Genomic DNA, 27,073 nt, shown 5'->3' with positions numbered 1-27,073 from the left:
CTCGAGATGCATCGGAGCTTCTGAGATTCACAGCTGGCAGTAAACTAAATCCCCCACTTACTGTTTTGTATGATTTATTAGTATGTACATCACTGGTGTTATGTCCAACTTCAGCCTCTGTCATGTCTTTTTTTTTATTTATTTTTTTACCTTGTCTGCACACATATTATTGGTTGATACCATGCCGGTAGAAACCAGAGCTGTACATATGTGCATTATTACTGTATTTAGTATATATACATATATATATGCATACATACGCATACACATACATAAATATACACACACAAACCCAGTGATTTTTTTTTTTGGCCTCTGTCATGTCTAAATAACTGTTCTATGATGATGGATAGTAATAATAACAGTAAAAACAGAGAATAAAAACGGTACTTTAACCCATGCCTTAGACCTGCAGTAACCAGAATGATATTACATTGATAATAAATTGTAAGAAAAACCAAGTGTGTGTTAAAATGTGCTTAATAATCTGTTTGAAGTTTTTAGACCTACACATCTTGGAGGAAAAGTTTAAATATCTCTTGAGTTTAGTAGAAATGAAAGAATGAAAAAGCATCTAAAACAATCAATGTTCATCTGAGTAGAAAGTGATTCCAAATAGCTGAGAGAAGGTTTTTCAAAGTAAAACTTCCAGCTGAGGCCATGCAAAATTCTTTAAAAATATCCTCAAAAGGCACAAAAAAAAAAGGAAAAAAAATCACATAAAACTTTAGCAGAAAATCACGTGTATGTTCAACTCTTTTCATCTCTTTCATTCCTTTTACTCAGGGAGAGCTGGGGCACATGGGACCACCAGGGGCCCCTGGAGAGGACGGGCAGAGAGTGAGTACTTCCTTTATTACCTCCACTCTCTTTAAAACTCTTCATAAAACTGCACTCCGTTGAAGTGGTTCGGCGTCGTCCTTGTTTGGATCATCTGCGTCTCCCCAGCTCGGCCCTCGGGCGGCGGCTGTCGGGAGGGGGCTGTTCATGCAACCCCCCCCCCCCCAACAGACTACTTTCAGGCTGTTCTGGTTGAATAAAATCTTTGAAAGTGATGAGAGCTCCACGCTGAGGCTGGCGTTCACTTTAAAGCTTTATTTTGATGGAGCTGAACTCTTAAATGCTGATAAGAGGCTGTTTTTTTTTTTTATTAGGTTGATCTGAATCTTGTCTTTTTCTTTCCTAAGGGCGAAGATGGAGAGATTGGGCCCCGAGGATTAGCTGGAGAGAGTGTAAGGCTTATCTGTTGTTTCACCAAACGCTCATAAACCTGTTTTATTCGAACAAGTGACATTCACATTCTGAGTCGAGCTAACCGAATTATCCACTTAGAGTCGGGGTCGGCCTTCTGAATGCCAGTATCATCGTTCAAGCGTAGATTTTCACTCTTTCTTTCGTTCTTTGCAGGGTCCCAGAGGTTTGCTGGGACCTCGTGGTCCTCCCGGACCCCCTGGAGCCCCTGTACGTACCGGGACTTTCCCATTCCCCTCCTCTGATGTTTTTCCCTTTAATCGATATGACAGATCATGAGTCTTTCCCGATCTGTCCTCTGCAGGGTGTTGCCGGAGTCGACGGCCCTTCAGGTCCCAAAGGAAATATGGTACAAACACGACTTCCTCTCAGTAAACAGAGCAGGGCACGTCTCTGTCGGCTCCCGAGGCCGCACAGCTTCGGGCTGCTGCTGGCAGAGCTGCAGAAAGCTTTTTCATTCATGGCTGCACCGTCGCTTTGAGGCAGTTCAGAACACCTCCAGGATGCACAGCTGTGAGGTTAAAGTTTGCTCTGGTGCCTCAGAGCCGTCCACTCCTCTTTCCTCTCCTACCAAATATAGAATCAACATCTTACAAGATCTTACAAGATCATTTTTATAAATCATATGAATGGAAAAGTAATTCATAATTGGTGTAAATAACTCATGGGGTGGAGCAGCTTAGTGATGGTGCACAGGAATGCATGGCTAGCATCCAGCAGCTCTACCTACCTGCCATCACTTTACACATAAATACACATTTCATTTCATTTTTATTTATTCTGGTCATGGAAATATGCAAAGAAAAAAAGCAAGCAAGTAAAATGACAACACAATCAAAAACATATTCCAGAACCAGAAAGGAGCAGGAAGAAGAAAATCTTATTATACCTGCCCCTCCCTCAAAAGAAAACTGAACAATAATAACAGATGGTCTGCACAATTACTTAATTAATATCACAAGAAAAGAAAAACAAGAAAATAAATTGTCTGTCTCCATACGCATATATTATATATTTAGACTATTTCATACATACATTGCTATTTTTTTCTCTTTAAATTTATATTTAAACTGAAATATGTTTATACAGCACTTTAAATCATAATTTAATGAATTCCATAACATAATTCCAACAATTGAAGTGCTCATCTGCTTTGAGGTTGTTCGGGCAAATACATGTTTAAAATTAAATTTTCTGCGACTATCTTCGTTATTTAAACTGAAAGTAAACATGTATTGTAAGTTTTCTGGTAATAATTTACATTTAGCTGTGTACATGATTGTGAGTGTCTGTAACTTAACCAAATCCTCAAGTTTCAGTAATCGTGATTCAAAAAATAATCTGTTGGTGTGTTCTCTGTAATGTGTATTGAAAATAACTCTAAGTGCTCTTTTCTGTAATAAAAATAAAGGATTCATATTGGTTGGATATGTGTTGCCCCAGATTGCAACACAATAAGATAAATAAGGCAAAATTAATGAACAATATAAGATTCTCATTACTGTATGATTTAACACAAACTTAGCCTTGTTCAAAACAAAAATATTTTTGCACACTTGATTTTACATGAGATATATGAGCTTTCCATGTCAATTTATCATCTATAATATGATTGTTTCTGTGTCACAAAGATTCAAATTGGTGTCTAACTTTTCCCAGTTTTGGTCCCTCGTGGCAGCGAAACCCACAGATGGAATTATACATTTATTTTACTTAATGTTTGATTAGTAGGACTCTAAAGATAAGTGTTCACTGCGGTGCATCTGTATCACTTGCAGGGACCACAAGGGGAGCCGGGCCCACCCGGGCAGCAGGGGATCCCCGGAACGCAGGTGAGCGAATCCGTCGCCCACCGCGCTGATACCCGGACAAAAGCAAAGACTAAAGGGTAGCGCAGAGGCATTTGCACGTGCGTATCGTGGCTCGTGTATTTGTAGGGGTGTGTGGTTTCTGCTCTGCTTAGCCTGGATTCTTTTGACAGAGAAACTTTAAACCTTGAGAGCCGTGTAAAGGCTTAAATGAGCTCTGAAGTGTAACTGGCACAAGGTGGCCGGAGAAACTCTTTGTTCCTGTCTGTAAGTTCCCCACATGCCGTGAAAAAGTCATTTATATTTGACTCATCCCTGATAGAGATTCATTTGATTGATTTAATGTACAGTAGCATGAAGCAGATTAATTCTTAAAGATGTATCTCCACCTCTAACTGACAATACTGCATTAACTTAGTTTATTCCAGAGGAGTATCTTCATTTTGACCTTTTCATTTGCTATATATTTTTCTTTTAACCTTTTCTTGCCCATGGATACATAGCAAATAAGCACATAAACATATACATGTCCCTTTTTTTTGTATCCTAAAACGGGAGGTTTTGGGGGTTGAAAGCATCATATTCATGATGAAATTCCTGCAGAGCTGCCACACCTGCCGGAGCAGGCGTCGCTGGCTGGAGTTACCCTGCGACCCGGAGACACACACGCCGACACACGGGGACGCACCAGGCAGCCGCTCAGAAATGCATGAACAAATATTTAAGTGTATTCAGTTCAACAAACACGCCGAATGCTAATGTGCCCACTAAGAGACACCCACACGAGCTAGACTTTCCTGTAGCAGCTCAACTATTTACGGCTCCGACAAACTCTGCAGTTTATTCAGCTTTATTCAGGTTGTGTGTTGGTGCATGCTTGCCGTTGCCATAGTGACTAAAGCTCATTTCTATCAATGTGCATCTTGCTTTATAGGGTCTTCCTGGTCCTCAAGGTCCCATCGGACCACCTGGAGAAAAAGTAGGTTTTTCCACTTTTTTATAGTTTTTCTGTAAATATCAATACTCATATTCAGTACCGTATACATGATTTAAGATACAAAACATAGATGATTTTATTCCTGAACAAGACATAATCAATTACCTCCTTTTCAGCATTGCCTTTTAGAGTAAATTAAATTTAGGATGGTTTTGCTTCCTTTTTTAAATGTTAGCTGCAGGTTTATAAAATGTCTGCATAGTCAAACTATGTCAACAATCTGCTCTCAAATTACAAATTACATCTGGTGATCAACTGATAATTATATAAAGACAAAATGAAAAACTTTCCATATTTAGCTTTGCAATCTTTATCTCAAAATGAAGTGTAGACTCACTTTCCTCAAGTCAAGAAACATGTTTATGGTGTAAATGTTGAGACGGTTGCTGATCTATGGGAATAGTTATGTTAAAACATATCTTCACCTTCAGACCAGTGATGTTGTTTGTCCTTTTCTCCCCCTCGTGCAGGGACCTCACGGCAGGTCGGGGCTGCCTGGATTACCTGGAGCTGATGGGCCTCCCGTACGTGCTCGTATTTCCTAAACATACATGCAGTAAATTAATGTCACACCCAACAGAAACACGTCCCTACTTCTGTCATATGACACCAGTTCACTCATATAAAATCCACTCAATGTGTATATGTGTATATAAAACTGTATATCTGCCAACTCGGCTTCCAAAAAAGCTGAGATGCTTTATGAAGGTGTTTTAAAAAAATATATATTTTCCCTGGATGTCACGTCTGGACTGCAGCACGCCGGTTTAGCACCAATCGCTTGCATGGACCCCCTTCAAGAGAGACAGGGCAGGGCATCAAGAAGCACTTAATGCAAATGAGGGCCCCCTGCGCGAGTCCCTGGCTCTGGTGTTCACATCGGGGCGTTATTCCAATACTCGTAAAAAACACCGCGGGGGAAACAGAAATGATCCTCTCCTGCCCGCTCAACATCGTTGTACAGCTGCATTTTATACTCGAGCTGTCCTTCCAAAACTCAAACTAAAGCGGGAATACTTGTGGTCGGTTACGGTTATGATACTCTCATCGATCCTGAACTATTTTATCCATCAACTATTTAACTGATTTATCCCAGGTCACATATTTCAATCACATCAAAAGTGCATTACTTTTCTTTGGCTATCTGCTTGAATGTATTTATTCAACCAGATGCTAAAATGCCTCTCTGCTGGAGAACAAGGGGATTGACGTGTAGCCTGTAGCCTGTAGCCTGTAGCCTGTAGCCTGTAGCCTGTAGCCTGTAGCCTGTAGCCTGTAGCCTGTAGCCTGTAGCCTGTAGCCTGTAGCCTGTAGCCTGTAGCCTGTAGCCTGTAGCGTGGACATGCAGCTTTAGACTTTTAGATCAACGCTGTTGAAGTCTGGCTCTGTCATGCTGAAATAAGCAAGACCTTCCCTAACAAGGAAAATGATCTCCACAGCAACACCTGTCACTCCAAACTCTGCACAGACTCAGAACTTTTCCAATCATTTGTTGTCTCTGTCGCAACTTTTTCGAAATAGATTGAATCCATCAATTTCAAAATAAGATTGTTTTTAAAAACATGTCAAAAGTTTGAAATTTGAACCTCCGGTTCGACACTATTTTAAATAGCTGAATGGTTTCAATGATTTGCAGCTGACTGACGTCGGGTTGAGCTGCGTGCAGAAGCAGAGATATTGTAGCCACAGGTTTAATCTGAGTCCAGGTCTCACCTGTGATTTCCCCGTGAAGCCATTTGCATTGGAATAGGATGCAGTTCTGTCAGATAGCCTTGGGAGGACCATTTATCACCAAGCAGGCTGCTGGATACAAGACCTTGCAGCTTGCAAAGCTTTGTGTAATACGCTAGCAGGAGTGATGCTTCCCTTGAAATATTGTTCGTAATAATCAGTAATCTCCACATAACTTTTATCATATGCATGTACTAAATTATTTGCAAATATAAATTATATGTAGGGTGAGCATGCTGGATCAGGTGATGAAATCTGCAACCAGACTGCATTTTGATAGATTCAGGCTTTTGGTGTACGGGAAAGCTTCTCGTGAAATATGGGAGTCCTGTGCCTCAGAAATCTTTCAAGGCGTTTTTCATCAGCATAAATATCATAAAGGGCCTGGGGGATTTGTTATTCAGACCTGTTGTTGCTCATGTCAGGCCTTCCTGAGATGCCCTCAGGCCCCACAGCCTGCTGATTTACAGCTCTGCTCAACGCTCACAACCCTTGTTGGAAGTGCCAGGTGTTCACACTCAATCATTTCAGAAAGTGCATTTTAAGATCCGTACCTGCTCCACGGACATTACTAATTGCAATCAAGTAACTGTTATGAACATTTTATTATTGTTATCTTAGTAATTTGCGCTTTAGAAAGAAAACACACTTAAAAGTGACAAGAACATAATATTTTTTTATATTTTTGGTGAAAAACAGACATTTATTTATAATTTGTAATGACTCAAACATTATCAGTCCATACTTAGCCAGCTATCCTTTTACTGCCTTGAATTGCATCTGTGACACATATTATCTGGAATACATACAGATTATAATATGAGTGAGACATGATTGCAGTGACCACTTGTAACTACTGTGTGACATTTTATTTTACAGGGTCATCCTGGTAAAGAAGGTCCTCCCGGGGAGAAAGGATCCCAAGTAAGTGTATTTTAATGGCTGAGTGGCTATTTGTTGACATTAATACGGTGTTTCAGTTGAATGAAGAAGCCTAAATGAGCTTGCATAGTTAAAGTACTGATGCCTACATGGCTATTTTGATATAGGTGTGAGTACTGTAGGTATAACATAACACAGCATGTTTTCATAGCTTGACCGACTAGTTAGATCACTTTGGTATAATAAATGTATTTTATCAGCTGGAATTGGCTTTGGCAAATTTAGAAATCGACTGAAAGCATGTAATTACTTTCAGAGTTTATTGTAAATAATTTGTAAGCCTTTATTTCAGTAACAGTGCTGTCAGAAGCAGTTACCTGAAAGATGTTGTTACTCACCCCTCATTTATTCTTTGGGGTTTGGTGTTGTTTCTTATAACAAATGTTATACCCTTGGCCTCTTTCATGCATGCATGATAATGCATGTGTCTCATATCACAATCAAATGCGATACAATGATGACCCTGTCGTGAAATACGGACCTTCGATGGTGAAAGTGCTTGCTTTTCCTTCTGTTTGGATATCCAGCTTTTAAATATGAAGCACATTTAGTTCTTTGGTAATCAAAAATGTTGTATGAATTAAAGTCTGAGATTCAAATCCAAAAGAAAGAAAGAAAGAAATAGAAAAAAGGCCTAGCTGTAATGGTAATCATGCACTAATTCTTTCCACCAGGGTCCATCAGGTCCCCAAGGTCCGATCGGTTATCCCGGCCCTCGTGGGGTCAAGGTACGACTACTCTTTTATTTATTTCAACTGTGCATTTGATTGACCTGTCGCCTTCGTCATCTCTCATCAGGAGGACGTTCTTGTCTTTTATTCCGTGTTGTTTTATAACTCACCTCTGGTTCCTGTCCAACAGGGAGCTGATGGCGTCCGTGGTCTGAAGGGTGGAAAGGGAGAGAAGGTACGTTCCTGATCACTCACCAGCTCTACTCATTCAAGTGACACCATTAGCTGCGAAGAGAAGTTCAAAAAGTGTCATACAGCCAAAGTTATTTTGACAGAAAAGGCTCACCACCCAACAATACAGCTGAAAAAAGAAGTAATAAGGACATTTAATGAGTTTCTTTCAGCTGTCAAATCTCCTGCGTGCAACTGAATAATACATGGAGGAGTGCTGTTGTTCTTCTAAACTTTACTTTATAGCAAAGGCAAACATCGACAATTATTGTATCTAGTTTGAGAGGAGGCTGTAAGTGTATTCGTGTCACAGATATCCTGCGTGGAAGTGCAGGCCGTGTACCTGTCGGCTCTGTCTTGACACCTCAGAACTTCTTCTGAGCCGCGGCAGACAGCCGCCGCGAGGCGCGCGGCGCGCGGCGCGCAGAGGTCAGTCGTCCTCAGCAGAGACAGAAGCTTTCATGAAGCGACCCCCGAGTCCCTCAGATGTAAAGCTGTCATGCTCGACACTATCGGTCTGAAAGGATGCTGCAATCAATCCCCAGCACTTTTGAAGTTAGCGACCGTGGGTATCGCCACGTGGAATTTAAACTAAGTTGTCTTTTTTAAATACCCTTGTTTCATTGAAGATCAAAACTGTTATGTGGCTCTATGAAATCCATCATGTGGGCTGAAGGGTGTTGTTCCCTCTGGAGCGACAGGTATTCGTGTCATTTCTTCTTTTTTTTTTCTTTACTGAATTATTAATAGCAAAAAACTCAAAAGCACAAATCTCGAGGAGAAATATTTTGCCATGAATAAAGGATAGGCTTTACTTACTTCAGGTGTGTGTATATCTGATTTTTCTTCTTATCACAAGCTGCTGTCATGCCATCCTCAGTGCTGCATGATGCATCAAAGAGCAGGAAGAGGCTGGGCTACTGTCCATCAGGATCCTGTTTGCCACTTCAAAGTTTCCCCTCTTGCCGTTGCATGAAATATGATTCCTCTGTGTTATATTTGTAGTATTTAGTCCTAATCCAGTGGATTTCTCTTCAAAGTATTTCTTGATATAACCTGATGGAGTTTATTGTGTTTTGCGTATCCACGGTAGCGTGTAACATCGGTTGGCGCGGGAGCTTAAACGTCTTGAAACGCAGGCAGGATGAGGTCTTTGCTTGTGCTGTTCCCCCATCTGGCCACCAGATAGCAACATCTGTTCACAGAGAGTGAACCGATGCTGCTATTGATCTCTTATCCCCCGACAGAAGAGGGAGAAGACGATCATTTAAATAAAACTGTTGTGAAATAACCAAAAACTAACGGCCTTCTCAACTTTTCCTCCCTTTAGGGTGAGGACGGTTTCCCCGGTTTCAAAGGGGACATGGGACTCAAGGGTGACCGGGTAAGGAGCGTGACCGATGATCGGTTACCCATCATGCACTGCTAGTACTGTCTGTACATGGACTGTGTGAGACTGTCTGTGCACGCTTGTGAAACACAGGGAGAGCTTGGCATGATCGGGTCCCGTGGAGAGGACGGCCCTGAGGGGCCGAAAGGCAGAGCTGGACCCGGGGGGGAGTCGGGACCTTTAGGTCCAGCTGGAGAGAAGGTAACAGGGATCTTTTAGCTTGTTTTTGTGTGTTTTCTTTGTTGTTCTGCTCTTACGTGTGTTGTCTCTGTTTCTCAGGGTAAACTGGGCGTCCCGGGGTTGCCGGGTTACCCTGGACGACAAGGACCTAAGGTGAGTTTGTCATGTCAGCTGTGACAGCATCACATTTACCTGCTGGCATTTGTACAGTCCATGTTTTACTGTCTTTCTAACACACATGTAGCATGTTTGGACTGTGTTTCTAGAGGTTTCAGAAAGACTTTTCAGCACTTTGGTCGTTCCCTGAAGTTTCCAATGTTTAAATGATAGAACAGCTCAGTCTTTTAACTCTTTTACATAAATGCCTGCTTGTAAAACATATGGTGATAAAGGTAACATGGTTTAGTGATGCTGAAATCTTAGATTTGGCAGAAACGAAGGTTTGTCATTGACTTGATTTTATTAAATGTCCCAATGCTACACGGGAGGAGGTTCTGCAGGATCGGTAAGCTATTCTTCAACCTCCTACAAAAAGTATGACTAAAGGAGGGATCATTTTATCAAATGTTGTGTTTCCAGGCGTCTTGTGCATTATGTTTTGTAGTAAAATCATCTTCTATCTCTGCCAGTGGGCAGGTGTTCTCCGTGTATTTATTAGCCAAAACATTTCTTCTCTCTTCATCGAGCTTCATGTTCCCGTGGAGACGGATTATGTTCATTGAAACATGTCATTTGGATTAATAACGTTAGTTAATGAAGCCGAAGTAGAGAGTTGTTTGTGATCCTTCGTTTATGTGAGGTTGGTGTTTGTTTCACATAAAAACAAGTAACTGACAGTTCCAGGCGTTAGGCTGCAGATCAGCACATGAGCTTTTATTAATGCACGCACTGACCCACGTGTGTCTTATTTACCTCTGTGATGTCGTCTTGTCTTTTTTGTCAGGGCTCAAGCGGTTTCCCTGGGTTCCCTGGAGCTAACGGCGAGAAAGGAGCAAGGGTAAGAGTGTTGGGATGAGGAGAAAAGATCTGGAAGTGGTTGTGTTTTCATCAACACCTGAATAATTCATTGCTTTCATCATTTAGAGACGGACTGAACACGCCAGTATTTGTTTTAACCGTAAACAAAATCATATGACTGCACTATGGTGAAATATAAATCTGTGGTCAACACGTGTCTTTTTTTTTTCTTTTTCTTTTTTTTACTGAATCATTTTTAGCGAATACTCAAAGGCACAAACCAAACCTTGAGGAGAAATGTTGTCATGTGTTAAGGTTAACAGGAGCTAATGAACTCTATGGATCTAAAACTGCACCAGAAGACATTTCCTGTTAAAATAGTTTCAATCTGGGACGTTGGATAACTCAAATAATCAAGCACGCGGCTCGTGCACAGAGATTACAGTACACATGCAGCCGTCCCAGGCTCAGTTCCCAGCTTATGGCCGTTTGCTGTGTGTCTTACCTCTCCCTCTCTCTCTGCACCCCTTTACCTGTGCAACAACAGCCACTAGAGCCACACAATCTAAAATAATAGTAGTAATTGTGAACATTGTAGCCAGAGCCGCCTGGGAGATTTGCGAGGCCCTGTGCGAAATGGTCGGGGGGGGCCCCACGCGCGCTCGCTACGCTCACGCGCACAAAATTTTTGGGTTTTTCGGGTCGGATCGGGTGTCTTTATGCGCAATTTTAACTCTCCAATTAGCAAAATACTGCATACCTTCCCCTGCCTCATCATCATTTGGCTTGCCTGGACGCGGGGCCCCATGGCTGCTTGAGACCCGATCGGATTGGTGATTTTTGTGACAAATTTATCAAACAAGCCTTTCAGAGAGGCATTAAACTCTTCCATTTTCTTTAGTTTTTTTTCTTTTTTCATCCCCTGATGGAAATTTCCTGAATCTGTCACGTTCTCTCGACATTGTGTGACAGTTTGTTCCAACTCCACCGTCTAGATCAGAGCAGCTTGTGTCTGCGCTTGGTCTGACGCAGTTGTATTGAACAACAGACACGCGCATCATTGCACATATATTTATTGATAGTCACAGACTAGTACACACTTAGGTCTGTAATGGAACGTGACTGTAGATATTTATAAGGGAAAAAAGGAAAAAAAAACGAGAAAAAAAAAAAAAATGTCCCATAGCGCGAGGCCCCCGAGCCATACAGGACTTATTCACATCAACATCCCCACCTTCCCAAGCACTCACCGCTGGTCCCCCCTGTGGCAATGGACTGAATTTAATCCAACTGTACTTTATTAATCCCCAAAAGGAAATTAAATTGCTGCAGAATAATACTATTAACAATTGATAGATAAATAAATAAATATATAAATACAACCATGTGCAAGATGGTTGGCAGTGTAGCAGAGAGGAGTGGTTGAGATGTGAGTTGCTGTGAACCCCTTCAGGGTGTTTTGCATGTAGCCTAGCAACAACCGAAGTGATGTCACATGCAGCGTTATCAGTTAGGTTAACGCTCCAGTAGATAATATGGATGTCAGTTCAACAGTTCAATATCCAGGGTGCAGGGACACTCTTTCACAGTAACATGTCATATGTTGTTAACAAGAACAAAGTCCTTCCTTTTTTACTCTTACTCCTCTCCCTGCAGCCTCTTTCTGCATCTGTTATCTGTGTTCTGATTATGTTGTCGCCTTCATTTCTGACCGTTTAATCATCAGAGCATCAAGTTTGTAGGTCTAACATTCTTCCTAAGGATCGGAGCACGAAATGCTTTTAACCTCACTCTGTTCTCTGTCGTCTTATATCCTTGACTTTTCAGTTCAAGGTCTCTCTACCTGGTTTTGTGGTCATATTGCAACCTTGAGTTGTGAAAAGCTCAAATGTAAAGACGTTTTTGTTGTCACGGTTAATCATCATAACCAATGCTTAAAAAGTGTCAGAACTACCACCAGAAACACTAGAAACAGCACAGAAAAATGTTAAACAAGTGTTTTAACAGAAAGATGACAATAGATAATGACAAAAACATACAAAGAAATGATGACCAGTTATTTCAGTACCGATCAATTCAATTCAATCACATTTTGATTATAAAGCATCTATTACAGTACGAGTTGTCTCTTGGCAGTTTCCAGAGACCCTGAACATGACCCCTGAGCAGTTCTATCAGAGATGATGGCAGGTTAAATCCCCCCTAGTGAGAGAAAAACCTTCAGCCAAACAGTGGCTTAGGTTCTGATGCCATCCCTTAAAAACCGCTTGTATAAATGGTTGCACGGAACCACCAGCTTTCATTCTTCCCCCCAACATTAAGTAAATAATCAGAGATGGCCTCGCTCTAAAGTTCCAGCATCTTCCTGCAGCTTGATATTACTGTTAATATATTATGCCCTTTTTCACAAGTTGGCATCATTTCCTCTCATTGGTGAAAACACCACACAAACGGAGTAACACATCGTCCTCTGCAACCACGAGCTCGCAGCTGTCGTTATAACAGCCAAACGCTACTCTGATCAGAACGTAAAGTGACCTTAGATACTTCCAGTACTGGAGTTGAGGGGGGATGAGGGGGGATGGCACCCCCCCTGAAATAAAAACGGTCAAAATCATCCCCCCTGAAATAAAAACGGTCAAAATCATCCCCCCTGAAATAAAAACGGTCAAAATCATCCCCGCCTGTAAAACTGCCATCCCCCCTTACCATCACTTATGTCATTTCATCAATGAATGTGATTTTACTGCTATTTCAACATTTAGAGTCATCACCAGAAAAATAACACCAGAAAAATAACTTTTTCTACTTATTTCAAGTGAAAATCTACTTGAAACAGGTGAAAATTGTTGTTTTTTCCAGTGATGGTGATGGTCTTGTTTTACGTGTAATGAGATTTTTTTACTAAAATGAGACATTTTAACTAGAAATAAGACAAATATTCATGTTAGGATTTTGAGTTTTTACAGTGATCCATTTTACTTATCCTGTGAAGGACAGAGGCGTATTGATAAGTTCAGAAAAGTGTTTTTTATTTTTGTGTTTTGATGTATTTGATGTAAGCCCAGTGGATATTTAAAGCTTACAGAAGGCTGCATTTAACTGCTGCTATGTCATTCCTGCAGTATTTCTGCAGGTGTTGTGGTCACTGCTATTATTTGTAATATATTATATTATTTGTAATCAGCACAAATTATCTGTCCCCGTATGATAAAATCCACCATCCCCCCTGATTGTTTTTTACAACTCAAGTACTGGATACTTCCATCTCCTTTATTTACAGTTCAAGCAGACAGCCGGCGGTGACCTCTTAGACACAGTGTTTCTGTACTTAAGTCATCATTTAAACCGTAAACATATGATGTTAATAGCAACACCAAAAGAAGGAAAAGATTCCCACCCAGGTAAAGTGAAGGCAGCTGGATAATCCCCCTCTGAAGTGGGAATACGAGGCACTAATCCTCGGCAAATCTGAACACATATGAGCGACATATTTCCAGGCTCCAGACAATATAGGCTGACAAGCCCAGAAAAGTGGCTTTGTTTGTGACACGTCGCCTTTAACGTACGCTGTGGGGGGGAAAGTCCTCTGTGGCAACACAGCGCTCTGATGCAGATACCTCACAATTCTCTCTCTCTCTCTCCATTGTCCATCTCTCATTCCCTCATCCCCCTGTCGTTTTAAAAGGACAATACTGTATCGAAGGCTCCAGTATTCTGTTGCTGTTTATGTGATGATAAAACTTGTCATTTACATTTTTTTATAGCACTGATGGTTTGGATTATGGTTTAAATCTTACAGTTTTTGTGGGGGTTACTTATGTAGATTTGTGCATTTAAAATGTCCCATGCACGAGACGGTTATAAAACAAAAAGAATGTGTAATTGCTAATTGATGTGAAGTGAATGATGATGTTAAATGACGGACAGGCAGCTCATGTCCCTAAAATATTTGTTGTTGCTTCTCTAACAGGGCGTTGCAGGCAAACCTGGTCCCCGAGGGCAAAGAGGTCCGACGGTAGGTGCAGCTCCCGCTCCTATCAAAACCACGTCCAACCATTTTAACTATCTATCAAAAAACAGCATTGTTAAGCATTGAGCTCATTTTTTGTTCTTTTTTCCGTTTTTCTTCAGGGTCCACGCGGTGGTCGAGGAGCCAGAGGTCCAACAGGGAAACCTGGGCCCAAGGTAAAGGCGCCTAACGGACCACAAACGAACATCACTCACTGAGGCGTTTACACGGCAGAAATCTCATTATTGACCTCATTCCAAATAAGACAGTCATCCAATTAGGGTGTTTAACCGAGCTGCTGTTTGAATCTCCGTCTCATATTCCAGTTGTAGATGTTAAACAGCATTGTCAGGTCCGAGGCTCGTCCCTAATGTCCCCGCGCCGAAGGTCTGCCTCCAGGATTTAATGCAACAACCCAAAACACGATTCCGTGCCTGATTTTTTGCAAAAGCTTAAAGTGCAATTTGTTTACGTCTTTAGTGCTGCACGTGCAAAAACTGCTTTAACGGTCGCACGAGGAACTTCCAGCAGGAAGCTGTTTTGTGATGAATTTGTTTACATTTCTAGAGTTAACTGGAATAACCCATATTTCTTAATGTGCTTATTGTTTAGTTTAAATGTGACATTATTCAGATTAAAGTCACTGTTTAAATGAGACTTTTCTTTTATCCACCCAGAGTTTAGTTGTCCATGCAAACACAGTTTATCAGCCTGGGCTGTGCTGGCGTCTGCTCCCATCCAGGCCCAACGAGCTTCTGCACCATGTCCAAACAGAGCTGAATATAAAGCTGATGATTTCTTGTTGTGTGTTTCAGGGCACAGCAGGCAACGACGGCCCCTCGGGACCCCCCGGTGAGAGAGTAAGTCCAACACAAACCTACTCTGTGTTTGCTCTTCTGTGTGACGATTTCTGAAAATCAGTGAAGATGAACTATAATCTAGAAAAAAATACGTAATAATTCAACAAGTCAGATATTTAAGGTAACCTCAAATGGATGGCATTAACTTTACATCTTGCACTGCTGTGAGGAATGATGGAGTTATTTTTGACCAGGACTTGTCCTTTAAATCACGCATCAAACAAGTTTCCAGACCTGCCTTCCCCGCCTTCGTAGCACTGCAAAAATAGATAAATTCAGAGTGAACCAGAAAAACTGGCATCTGCAACTTTCAGACTGGACTTCTGCAAGTTATTAATATAGTGTCTTAAATAGACTCTGATTGGTTTTCATGTGATCCAAAATCTTCCAGCAAGAGTTCAGATGAGTTCAGATTCAGCAGGAGAGACAATGTGTCCCTGGTCCTCACAAAGTCATGTGGTTGATGTTAACCACATGACTAGACGGTCTATGTCAGAAGTTCTCTGTCTCATCTGAGTTTGGTAGCAAGAAATGATGTTTGTAACCCAGCTAATGTACTGGTCTCACCTGGCTTCATGGATGGGTGTGAGTGAGCATCACCTGCCTTCAGTGTTTTCACGGCAGTCACAAGTGTTCCTCGCCAGGAGGAACACTTGTGACCATCCTTAATTTGAAAAGTAATCTTAAGACTTACTCACCTTTCTGAAAAGAGCTCCTTGATCTTTTCATTTTTTCCCCTCTGGCCTTTAAGCATGTACTCATAGGCAACTATGAGAGTTATGAATCCAGTTTGGAATCTGAAATGCAACGTGCTTGAGTCTCGGCATTGCTCTCCCCCCACCAACGATCCGTTTCTCTGAAAGCTTCTGCAGCCTTGTCTTCAAAATGAATGATTTTCAGTCATTCTGCAAAAGTGTTCAACACAGATGAGAGGCATAAAAGAGAGATTCAGTTAATACACTAGAAGTCAGCTTGATTTCTTGACAACATCCAGCTTTGTATTAGATCACAATAGATGGGATTCTGGGTTTGTTAGCTGCCTTTGTATTTTCCTTCACATAATACGAGAAGCGCTACAACAGCACTCAACCATTAATATGATCCTGAGACAAATGAAATATGAATAAAAAGTCAGAATAACCTTTGAATACCTTCCACATGGCTTTCTTGAATACTTTTTTGACGGGGAAGTAGAAAGGAGTGTGATCAAACCTTGTCATGTGTTCTGCGGCTCATTAGCTCACCAAAAACGCTCTTTTTTAACCGAGACGTTCGTACTGTAGAGCAAGGACTTGATGACAGTACGTTCTAGTTTAGTCGACCTGAAGCTGAACTTTCTTGCACGTTGTGAGATTAGAAATGTGTTTTGTTGTCACATCATTTTTTTGCCTCAATAATGGGAACAACTGTCTGTTGATTGCAGGGACCTCAAGGACCACAGGGCCCGGTGGGCTTCCCCGGACCAAAGGGACCCCCTGTGAGTATCTGTCCTTCCTGGAGACACTGTAGGGTCCTGATTGTAAAATCATCTACACACTGGGACATGATTTGCATCTACAACACTCCCCCAACTGTGAAAGTTATAAATCTGTATTTTGATGTTCTGCAGACACAGTTTGGAAAAGCATTGATTTTTGTCTTTGCAGACCAACTTAGTTCTCTTTTGAGAATGTAAACAAACATTTGACTTGATGCCAGAAACACACGCACGCACATTTGGCAGAAAGTCAGTAATGGGAGCGTCCGTCCGCGGTAGCTGCTCCATCTGCGGCCTCGGCCCTGATTCCCACCCCTGGAACATCTGGAAACAGCTGCACTCAAAAAAGAAGAAAAGATTAGTGTGTTATTGTAAATCCTTAAGGGTTCAAGTTTATTTCATATGCAAAACCAAACAAAGACATTGAGATGAAGAGAACAGAACAGGGAAATAGGGGAAGGATATTTTCATCATTTAGATTATTATAAGGACAAGGACACTATAGTCTGTCCACTATTGCTATTTAAACTGTGTTTGTCCAGATCTCAGTAAATTCATCTCCAGTACTTGATATAAATAACACACTTTGTGAATGTCTGAAATAAAAAATAAAGACAGATGGAAGTAACAGAGCTGAGTGCAACGATCACTGTGTGCACGCCCTCCATGCTTCCCCATTAAACACATGTAGATGTATGCAACCATCACAGTGGCGACTTTCACCGGACATCTGGGGTTATTTCAGCAGGACGATGCCAGAGCTCGTTCAGCAGGACTTACAGCAGCGGGGCGTCGTAGATGCGTGTAGATAATCCACAGACTCAGTCTCCAAGTCATTAAAAGATCACTGACACAGTAGTGAACATGCCTCTCCCAACTTTTGTAGTATTTAGAATCAAACAAATATGTATATTTTTTTATATTTTCCAAATACAATGAAGTTGGAGGAAAACGTCTACGTTGCCTGGAAATGGCACTCCTGCTTCTCTTTTTTTCTTTTTACCTTGTCTGCACACATATTAATGATTGATACCATGCAGGTAAAAAAACAAATGCATATATCTGTGCATTATTGCTATATTTAATATATATACATACATATACGCATACATATATGCATACACATACATAAATATACACATACAAACCCAGTGAATTTTTTTCACTCCTGCTTCTCGATGTTTCGGGTCTTCAGCATCCTTCCTTTCCTCTTCCTGATGTTGGAATTGGCAAATTGCCCCGGTTGGCGAAAATTATAACTCACTATTGATTGGATGTGAGGAGCTGATGGGATGCTGCAATACACAGCAATACCCTTAATTCTGTGCAGATGATCAGTCTAACTGTTATCGAAGCAGGACCCATTTTCTCGCTCGCCAGTATAAACAAGAGACAAGTGGTAATTTCCAGCTATTGATTCCAGTTAGATTCATAGCTGCTTTTCAGCCCAGTGATGTTGTTTTGTTCACAAAAAAAACAACAACAACAACATAAAAAACAACCTATTATTTTTCCATCAGTATTTCTGGTATCCAGCAACATCTTTTCCTCTTAAAATTTAATTTATACTGTATGTTGTGCCTGCAAAGAGAATAAAACCGTATAGCTGGGAAAGAAATAGAGCATTTTGTGTATTAATGATAATGAAAGTACCAAGTATATGTGGATTATTTCCTAACAGGGACCTCCTGGGAAGGACGGGCTTCCCGGACACCCTGGTCAACGTGGAGAGACGGTGAGTACAGAACACCATGTTTCAGCTGTCAATAACCCAGAGGTGTCTTCAGTATTCACATTCATTACTCAGGTAGAAGTATAGATACTAGAGTTTAAAAATACTCCTGTTTTTTACTCAAGTAAAAGTATAAAAGTACTGGTTTCAAAACTACTTAAAGTATAAAAGTAAAAGTAATGTAAGGGGGAAAAAAGCCATTAAGGACAAAAGCCATTGAAAATGAATGCATCTTAGTATAATGCAAATATATTAAAGAACCATATATGTGTACTATTGAGCATTAACATGTGTTTCAGAGAGCAGAAGATATGATGACTAGTTGCCTATAAGTATTGTAATGGTGCAAAAAGTCAAACTTCAGAGGCATGTTATCATTTATCCTAACCTTTATTGGAATGTACATCCAAGTTTAGTTGCAGGAATCTGAGGGAACGGATGTAAGAACAAAACTGGACAAGAACATCTGAAACAACCACAACCAAATTCACTCTATCCGGATGGAGCAATTTAACTGGATAGTTAAAGGCCGAAATGAAATAGAGTAACAAGGCTGTTTTTAAAATATAAGGAGTAAAAAGTACAGATAATTGCTTGAAAATGTAAGGAGTAAAAGTAAAAAGTCGTCTGAAAAATAATTACTCCAGTGAAGTATAGATAACCAAAATTTCTACTTAAGTAAGGTAACGAAGTATTTGTACTTTGTTACTTGACACCTCTGCAATAATCTGTCTAACTCTATTGAGGCTCTTCCTCTGACTCCACGCTCTAAACTTAGCCTGAGTTTAGAGTGACGGGTTACATTTTCAGCTAAGTCAGACAGTGGATCCGTGTTTTCATCCCACGTAAACTAACTGCAGGATCACTTTCATCCTCACACTTCAGTAACCTCTCAACTGCAGGATAGCTCTGATCCTCCGAATCAGCGAGCGGCACAAACGTGCAGTCACTCTGCTCCCGTTCGGCCTCTTATCTCCGAAGCTCCTGCATGCGGCGGATGCTGATCAGCAACATCAGGGATGTCTGGCAAAGCGAACGCCTGCAAGACAAAGCCCATGTGAATGTCCGCTGAATGCACTGCTTTTATCGTCAGACACAAAATTCTGTCTTTGCAAATCGAGGACGCCGTCATCTCCTGTCTCAGGGAGACGGACATCGGTTAGCTGGGAAACCACTCGTGTTCTCTTGCGGGTTGTTTAAATATGCAGTGAAATGTTCCTCTCCAGACTGTCCAGCTGCAGTCTGGTATTTTTGTGTTGCACTTTGGTAATGAAGGAAAAACTAAACCAAGGATCATGGCATCTGTTGTTGCAGCATGGGGCGTTATTTTGCAGTGTGAACATGATCTGAAGGAAAAAACTGCACAGATGCATCAATAGAGAATCCTATGGGATATAAGATTGACCTCACTTTGACAAAAATTGTTAGATTGGACAACATTTAGCCATCCCCCAGCCTCATCTTCGATCCTCGCACACCCAGAAAGCATCAGTGAACCTTGAATGGGTCTCAGAAGGAAATCAATTCTACCAAAAACCTGACAGCACGGCACCTTTATCTTTAAAACCTTCCCTTTATAGTGCACACGGGAGGGCTTTCCTGTCTTTTCTGTGTTTTTAAGCGGCGACATTCCTCACCAAGATGCGTATGCCTGCAGATTCATGGGCTGATGAACAGGCAGCACAAACATCCAATACAAGTATGGATCACAGTAATAAAAACTGCTCGTAGAGACCCCCGTTGCAGCAACACATTGAGTTTGAAGGAGTACAAATCAAGACTTGAGCCAGAGCCTGCGAGTCCAGGAGGATGCGGCAGCCGCATGGCCTGTGGGCTCCCACTGAATAATGCATCACCGTAAATCCCAAAACAGAGTGATCAATAACCCCGGAGACATAAGCCAACCAAGACGGCGCTCTAAAAGCTTGAATCCAAAGCTTTATTTGGTTTTAGTAAGATAAGTTGCAAATGAAATTAGCTGAGTTTAATACGTCCTGTGAAAATTGGTTATGGATTTGATGACTGAGGGTTTCGGTGATCAAAGTCGAAGGAAAAGTCAAAGTCAAAATCCAAAGTCGCTCCTGGAGTTAAACATGTTTGCCTTAATCTAATCACTCTGTAATTCCCAGCTTAATGGATCTGTGCAGTGTTCACTCATGTCTTTCTGTCCAAACAACATCTGCAAGAACACTGGCATTTATCAGTGCGGATGAAAGTGGCAGGCATGTCTCCTGTGGATTACGAGATTAGCGTTAAGGATAGCAGTCATTCTTTATCTTTACGGCCCGGGCGGCTACGTTTATTCACCTAATAGCTGAATCCAAAGCCTTGCTGGGTTCATATTTGAGGGGCCCATTGCATCAGACCTGGAGGAAGAATTAAGCCAGCGCATACTGGATTGTTCATCTGATTTGTGCTGCTCTGCTCCGGAGACAAAAAGCAAAAGCTGCACGTCATCGTCGTAAGACAGGTACATTTGCTGAATGTGGCTTATGTGATGGGTAGCAGAACTTTTTACTTAAAAGTTTCAACTGACCTGAAAAGACTGGGGAAAGCAAAAAAAGGGATTTTGTTAAATTGCCAAAACAATTTAAAAGTTTCCCGAAATGTGTAAATAGTCCCACCACTCAGCAAGAAGCCGCTAAAAAAAAAATGCTTTCAGGGCTTTTGAAGTCAGCAAATGGTCTCAGACACAAAGACGTGGAGAGGCTTTGTCACTGTCCTGCAGGCCTGCAGCATTGTGGCTGATCTAAAAACCAACTTAAATTAGCTAAAATGCTGGTTTTCTCATGACTCTAACTTATTTAGATGAGTCATGATCAGGCTGCTTTGAGGTGCCTTTCCCTCACATCTGAATCTCACTACCAGGTGACCAGCTACTGTTGTTATAATTGATTTCACAGTGGGGAAAGGTGGTACATTTACAATAAAATAGCACTTAACAGAGCAAAAAACGTGCAGTAAATTACAGTTGCACGTGAGGATTGTATCAGTCTTGTCAGTGTTGCTGCACACGTGCAGAAACATGAGAGTATTGTTGCAGTGGGTCATGACAATTTGGTTCTCGTTGTAGCGTTTTACTGTATGCAAATTTGATCATGTAGTCTTGATGAACTTAATGAAGAGATGACTTAAGGTGATTCACTTCAAACCATCCGTGACTGATAACAGAACCTGAAAACTCATTAATCTACTTAAAGCAAATGCAAAAATCCCCATCTAGTTCCTGTCTTGTCTTCTCAAATGAAACCACCACAGTTTCCTTCAATAAACTGTGTTGTAACCATTTTAAATGAGTTTTAACTTTGACTTTGTTGTCCGTCTGCAGGGTTTCCAAGGAAAAACCGGTCCACCAGGCCCAGGAGGTGTCGTTGGCCCCCAGGTGAGAGAACCACATTTATATAGAATAAATACATCGATTAAAGAATCACCACGTCAGCGGGAGCTTTTCTTTCAGAAGATTACTAAATGTACGTAGATGTAATGCTAGCTACGTACCGTTAACATAGATCAATATATTGAAGGATTTCAAATGTTAAATTCATGAGGAAAAAAATAACAAAAATGAATTTGATTATTTTCTAGCCATAAAGTTACACAACATTACTTCAAGATATTATACTTTTTTCTGCTTAGAACATCTTAAGATCCCAGAGAGAAAGCTCAGGAAGAGTGTGACCAGCTGTCTTTATTCCTCCTGGGGAAAAAGAATTAGTCCGGTTCTCTTGAAATCGACTTATTTCCAGGAGGCGGTTCCTGTGTTCACAGAAGAAACTGCCTCTGGATGTCAGAGGATAGATGTACAACCCCTCAGAGAAAGGAAGCATGTGATGAAGCCAGAGTTACGACCAGATCGTTATCCACACTGTCGTCAGTGGAAAAGGAAAGCCTGAGAACGATATTTGGTTTTGCCTTAAAAACGTGTTGGTCCAACGTGTTTTTGGCAATTGTGCAGCCATGCTGGCTGATTGAATAGTAGCTCTTGGACGCTCACGTACGGGTCATCATGTACATCCCATATCTGCGCCGCTGCAACTGGCTCGGTGTGTATTGTACCGGTGGAGTTGGGTACAGACCCATTAGACGATGGACGGTCAGAGTAACGAGATATTCATCTGATCAGGTGGATCCTGCAAATAGAATTGGGCCATTTGACATTTCCATGTAAATTGAGAGTAATTTTTGTACGTCATTTATAGCACCTTTCATAACAAAGTTAGAGAAGAAAAAAAGCATCTGTAAAACAATAAAAACAAAATCAAAACAGTTTATTGCTTGTATGTGGTGTCACGACTGGTGTGGTGAGGACCCAGATGCAGGAGAGCGAAAGGCAGGAGTTCAACAAAAAAATGGTTTATTTACAAAAACCAAAAAACCAAAAGCACTGCTTGGCAGGACCAAAAAACTTAAGCAAAAACTTGGCAGGATACATGGAGGGAAGCACAGTACGGAACCACCAGGAGCAAGGGAATGACAAGACCAGATATACACAAGGGGGTAACGAGACACAGGTGCAGACAATCAGGGCAGATGGGACACAGGCGGGGCAAAACAGAAACAAAGTGGGGGAAATGTCACACACTGACATGTGGAGCCATCTAATAATAATAATAATCACTGTATATGGTTATGTCTTAGGGACCCACTGGAGAAACTGGTCCTGTAGGTGAGAGAGGACATCCTGGACCTCCTGGTCCACCCGGAGAGCAAGGTCTTCCAGGTGCTGCTGGCAAAGAGGGATCCAAGGTATGGTGCAATGTCTAACATGTTATACAGTGTAACGTGCTGAAGAGATGAAAGAGTGGTAGAAAAAAAGCCTACATGACTTCTTACTTTCTTCTGCAATGAATCGATATATTATCGTCCCACAGAAGTGAGCTCAACTTCTCTGCTGCCTCTCATAAAGATGACTGGTTGCACTGATGAGAGGATACCATAGTGCTTGGTAGAAATAACCACCATCTACACATTGGTAGCAAACTGTGCTTACATGGTTCCTATTCAGTGCCAATGATTTGATTTACAGGCTATTCTTGATTAGTTCAGGTGGTTGTTTCTTGAGAGTATACAATGCTCACGTGACAGCTGGATTGCTTAAATTACCCTTCGAGAAAGCAGACTTTTAAAACAAAACAAAAAAATCACATGAAAACACAGCTCATCAATCGCCAGACTTTCATCATCCTCCGTTAGAAGCTTCCAGCAATTGGACGTTGAAGATAAAGCAGCTGAGATCTGAAGTGTCTGGTTCTGTTATCTGGTTGGGCGTCCCTGCCTGGCAGTTTAGTCCCCATTAGGAGCAGACAGCTTCTCCTCTGTACAGTGGAAGTGTCGCTGGCTCAGAACAAACTGATTGCCGGGACCGTCCTGGATCCTTTACTCCACATTTCCTCTCTCAAATCATTTTGTCTCCTCTTTTTATTTTCTCCCAGTCCGCCTCCAAGAGATAGTTTAATCAAGTCCGTCGGTCAAGTGTAAACCCTCCACCCCTCTTTCCTGCCTCCCCGCTCAGACCCGTGCATCAGTATGCCAGGGATACTTTGCCGAGGTCTTGGCAGCAGAAATCCTCTAATACCTCCCAGTCCTGCTCTTCTGTGCTTCCCCGTGCAGATAAGACGAGTGTGCCAATGCTCCAGGACAAGAAGAACAAAGCACGGAGTCACTTTTCTTGAAGCCAAATGTGCTTGTTTTAGAAATGTAGCGATAAGGAAAACAAGATTACACAGCAGTAACTGGTACTTCTCTCTCCTTTGTTTTAGTCAGACTCCATATGAGATTTTAAAGTTAGTAAAGTCTTCAAGATTAGAGCTTGGGGCTTTTTAAAAAAAATGTTATTCTGCTTTCTTGTAGCAAATAAAAAGGCTGAACATTTCAGTCACAAAACCATAAACTATATCCAAATGTTCTTGATGTTATATGGACAGTACATGTTTAACTTTGTAGCTGTTTATGTCAATTTAGTGTTGAACAGATCAATGCTTACTTTAAGACTGTGTGTTGACAGTAATAATAAATACACGGAAATTATAAATGTTTTAAATAATTATAGTTACTGGTCCATTTAGGATGGCCGTGAGCCTTGAAGCAAGGACACCTCTGGTCCTGATGGGTCATTATAGTGTATATTCAACAGTAAAACTGACTCAAAGATGTCAAAGCTTATTTTTTCTGTTTCTGTTTCATGTTTTGTAATCTATATTATCTTTAAAAACAGAAATGCCAAAATGTACACTTGGTCGTTTGAGTTTCTGGTTGTACATGTAGTGCAGGTCTGTAGTGTAAGATGCTGGCGTCACGTCACGACTCCTGCATCTTCAGACCGGACCTGACGCCGCGCCAACACTAATTAAGAGAAAGATTACCTAAGACGTTGAGTAGGCAGATAATTACTTCTGCAGAGACTCAGTGTGTTTCACTCTGAGGCCAGTTTATAGTGCAGCAGTAGGAATTAACTTTGATTTATTCAAATAGGTTTTGGTGCAAAAAACAAAAAACCTAATTGGACAACAATGAAAGAATTGAAGCTTCAGCCCTTGCGAATGACTCGTCTGTTATTTAATTCTTACCTATTTATAGTAAATAAAGTTTATAACAGACACATTTTGGTAATTTTAGTCTCATCATTTCCTTCTGTTTCCCACATCCCCACCGGATTGGATGAATGTACTATATTTTACTTGGATTTTTATACATTTATGCTGTCACTGCCCAAACTTCTACTACAAGGTCCTTATGAATATACCCCAAGTTGTATTTTAGCAAATTGGAATCACTGGTGGGTTGATTTCTTTTTGAATTGGTGCAACATTGAAGATCACAATGAATGTAACCTGTTTGTGTTTGTGCCTGAAGGGAGATCCTGGACCCCAAGGATCGTCTGGTAAAGACGGCCCCCCTGGCCTCCGCGGCTTCCCTGGAGAGCGAGGTCTACCCGGCGCCACGGTAAGAGCTCGATTCCCCCCGCAGCTATTCATCATTGTGTCACTCGATGCCGGTCTACTTGTAGAAAGTGATAGAACGTTGCTACGTAACAAATGAACCGGCATCCATCCAGAGCTATTCACTTCATTAGAGACAGAAACCCTGGAATTCACTCGTGGCAATCAATCCGGCGCAGAGGAAATCCAAAGAGACATCTTTCAAATGAACAGGCGTGCCTCTGCGCCGCTCCGATGCCGCTGACTCCCCTTTTTAGCCGGTTATAAGGATAATGGGCCCATATTACACAGTTTGGGATTGTTAGTTAGGGATTCATTTGTCCTCCTTCCCCAGGTTAACTCAAGGACTTCAATTGTTTTTTTCATTTTTCATGGCCACCATTTTTAAGGTGCAATAAAGCAACTTGTTTGTTTCTACATGCATTATTTACTAAATAAATTATTAATTGACAAATGTTAGCAATTAGAGCGTTTGGGTTGGGAATAGAGGTACTGTAGGGAGACAGAGTGCTGTGCTTCTTTCACTCTCAAGGTCAGCGAGATGCTCGAGGACAGCAGGACACCTGATTGTTTTTTTTTTGGTTTTTTCCCCCCTTGTAATTTAGCAGCCTGCAGAAACTCATTACCCATGCTGCCATGTGCTCTTTGTGGCCCACCAGGGACCTGCACATACTGATACACACATGCACATCGTGACATGTGGGACCTTGATAAATATACACAAAAGCACACATTTAAACAATGTATCATGCACACAACAAAAGCCATTTATCTGAGTACGGGGAAACGAGACGGAGGAGTTGTTTACATTCACTTCCACAGTGTGTGTTTTAACATGTGCTTCCGAGCGTGCAGACATCATTTTTCACTTCAGAACTTTGGTCTAATCTTTTTTTGGGTAGTTAGATTTTAATTCCCGATATTTTTACATTTGGATTTATACTGTTGTCTTTTTGCTTGTTTTTTTTATTATTATTATCAGAACAGAAATAATAGAATAATCTAAGTAGCGCTTGAACACTGAACATATTTATTTTATTTTAATGTTTATTTAACAGGGACGATACATACAAGATTGTCACAAAGAATGAAAAATGTGATGCATGCAAGACGTCTAGCTTCAGCTAACTTGCAGTCTTTGTCCCTGGTCAGGCAAAAGAAGGATAAAAGATACTGAATACAAAATACAATAATACAAATACAGTGAATAATGCAGTGAACAGATATCATAAACAAATAAACACAGTTCCAAAATTTAGTTTAAAAATTGCACAAGTTAAATACATTAAACATTAGTAAAATACTGTACTGACAGTGACTTGAGAGAAGTTAATGTTCGCATTTCTGCTGCTGCTTAAGCCAATGTTTAGCTTTGGCACTAAACATCCTTACTTCTGTTTGAGATTTTATTTCTGGTGGTAAAGAATTCCATAGGTGTGTACCCAGCACTGAAAGGGATGACTGACCAAATGTTGTCTTGCATCTTCTAATTTTACAATTTTGGTTGCTCATGCTCCTTGTCATTGTCCCACAGTTGTCTGCTTTGATAAAGATCTGTAACATTACTTGTGGGGCCAGTCCGCCAGTAAAGGCTCACTTCTTGCATCCCCTGTCTGGTTGAAGAGATAAACTCAGAAACAGATGAAAACGTAACTTGATTGACGTATAATGATGCTGAACTGCAGGGCTGTACACCGCACGTACCGGCTGATGCAACACTTCTGAGGTATTTAAAAGGCTGTCAGTGAATCATTTATTTATTTTCATTTCTCTTAACACCTCAGGGTCCAGCAGGTCTGAAGGGAGGAGAGGGGCCCCAGGGTCCACCTGGTCCAGTTGTGAGTATACCGCTGCTGTTTCTTCTTTACTCAGCTGTGCGTATGAATTACATCGGCA

At 41.2% G+C, this 27,073-nt stretch overlaps 1 protein-coding gene across 9 annotated transcripts in view; it reads left to right on the top strand.

Moving 5' to 3' along the window:
* The window catches only part of col11a1a (collagen, type XI, alpha 1a), a 93,709-nt gene that overhangs the window by 35,038 nt on the left and 31,598 nt on the right, over positions 1 to 27,073 (top strand). For all 9 annotated transcript variants that reach the window (XM_061713884.1, XM_061713883.1, XM_061713882.1 and 6 more), the window contains 23 exons: positions 787 to 840; positions 1,188 to 1,232; positions 1,408 to 1,461; positions 1,556 to 1,600; positions 3,030 to 3,083; positions 3,994 to 4,038; positions 4,527 to 4,580; positions 6,667 to 6,711; positions 7,404 to 7,457; positions 7,591 to 7,635; positions 8,962 to 9,015; positions 9,115 to 9,222; positions 9,301 to 9,354; positions 10,145 to 10,198; positions 14,132 to 14,176; positions 14,293 to 14,346; positions 14,986 to 15,030; positions 16,454 to 16,507; positions 18,189 to 18,242; positions 21,568 to 21,621; positions 22,878 to 22,985; positions 25,092 to 25,181; positions 26,962 to 27,015. In XM_061713884.1, coding sequence (XP_061569868.1) covers positions 787 to 840; positions 1,188 to 1,232; positions 1,408 to 1,461; positions 1,556 to 1,600; positions 3,030 to 3,083; positions 3,994 to 4,038; positions 4,527 to 4,580; positions 6,667 to 6,711; positions 7,404 to 7,457; positions 7,591 to 7,635; positions 8,962 to 9,015; positions 9,115 to 9,222; positions 9,301 to 9,354; positions 10,145 to 10,198; positions 14,132 to 14,176; positions 14,293 to 14,346; positions 14,986 to 15,030; positions 16,454 to 16,507; positions 18,189 to 18,242; positions 21,568 to 21,621; positions 22,878 to 22,985; positions 25,092 to 25,181; positions 26,962 to 27,015 — 1,323 coding nt within the window. The remainder of the gene's footprint in view (positions 1 to 786; positions 841 to 1,187; positions 1,233 to 1,407; positions 1,462 to 1,555; positions 1,601 to 3,029; positions 3,084 to 3,993; positions 4,039 to 4,526; positions 4,581 to 6,666; positions 6,712 to 7,403; positions 7,458 to 7,590; positions 7,636 to 8,961; positions 9,016 to 9,114; positions 9,223 to 9,300; positions 9,355 to 10,144; positions 10,199 to 14,131; positions 14,177 to 14,292; positions 14,347 to 14,985; positions 15,031 to 16,453; positions 16,508 to 18,188; positions 18,243 to 21,567; positions 21,622 to 22,877; positions 22,986 to 25,091; positions 25,182 to 26,961; positions 27,016 to 27,073) is intronic.

Source organism: Cololabis saira, chromosome 22 (genome assembly GCF_033807715.1).
Source record: "Cololabis saira isolate AMF1-May2022 chromosome 22, fColSai1.1, whole genome shotgun sequence".
Taxonomy (NCBI): Eukaryota; Metazoa; Chordata; class Actinopteri; order Beloniformes; family Belonidae; genus Cololabis; species Cololabis saira.
Note: the sequence above shows the minus strand (reverse complement) of the source record. Positions and strands in the feature narration are given on the sequence as shown.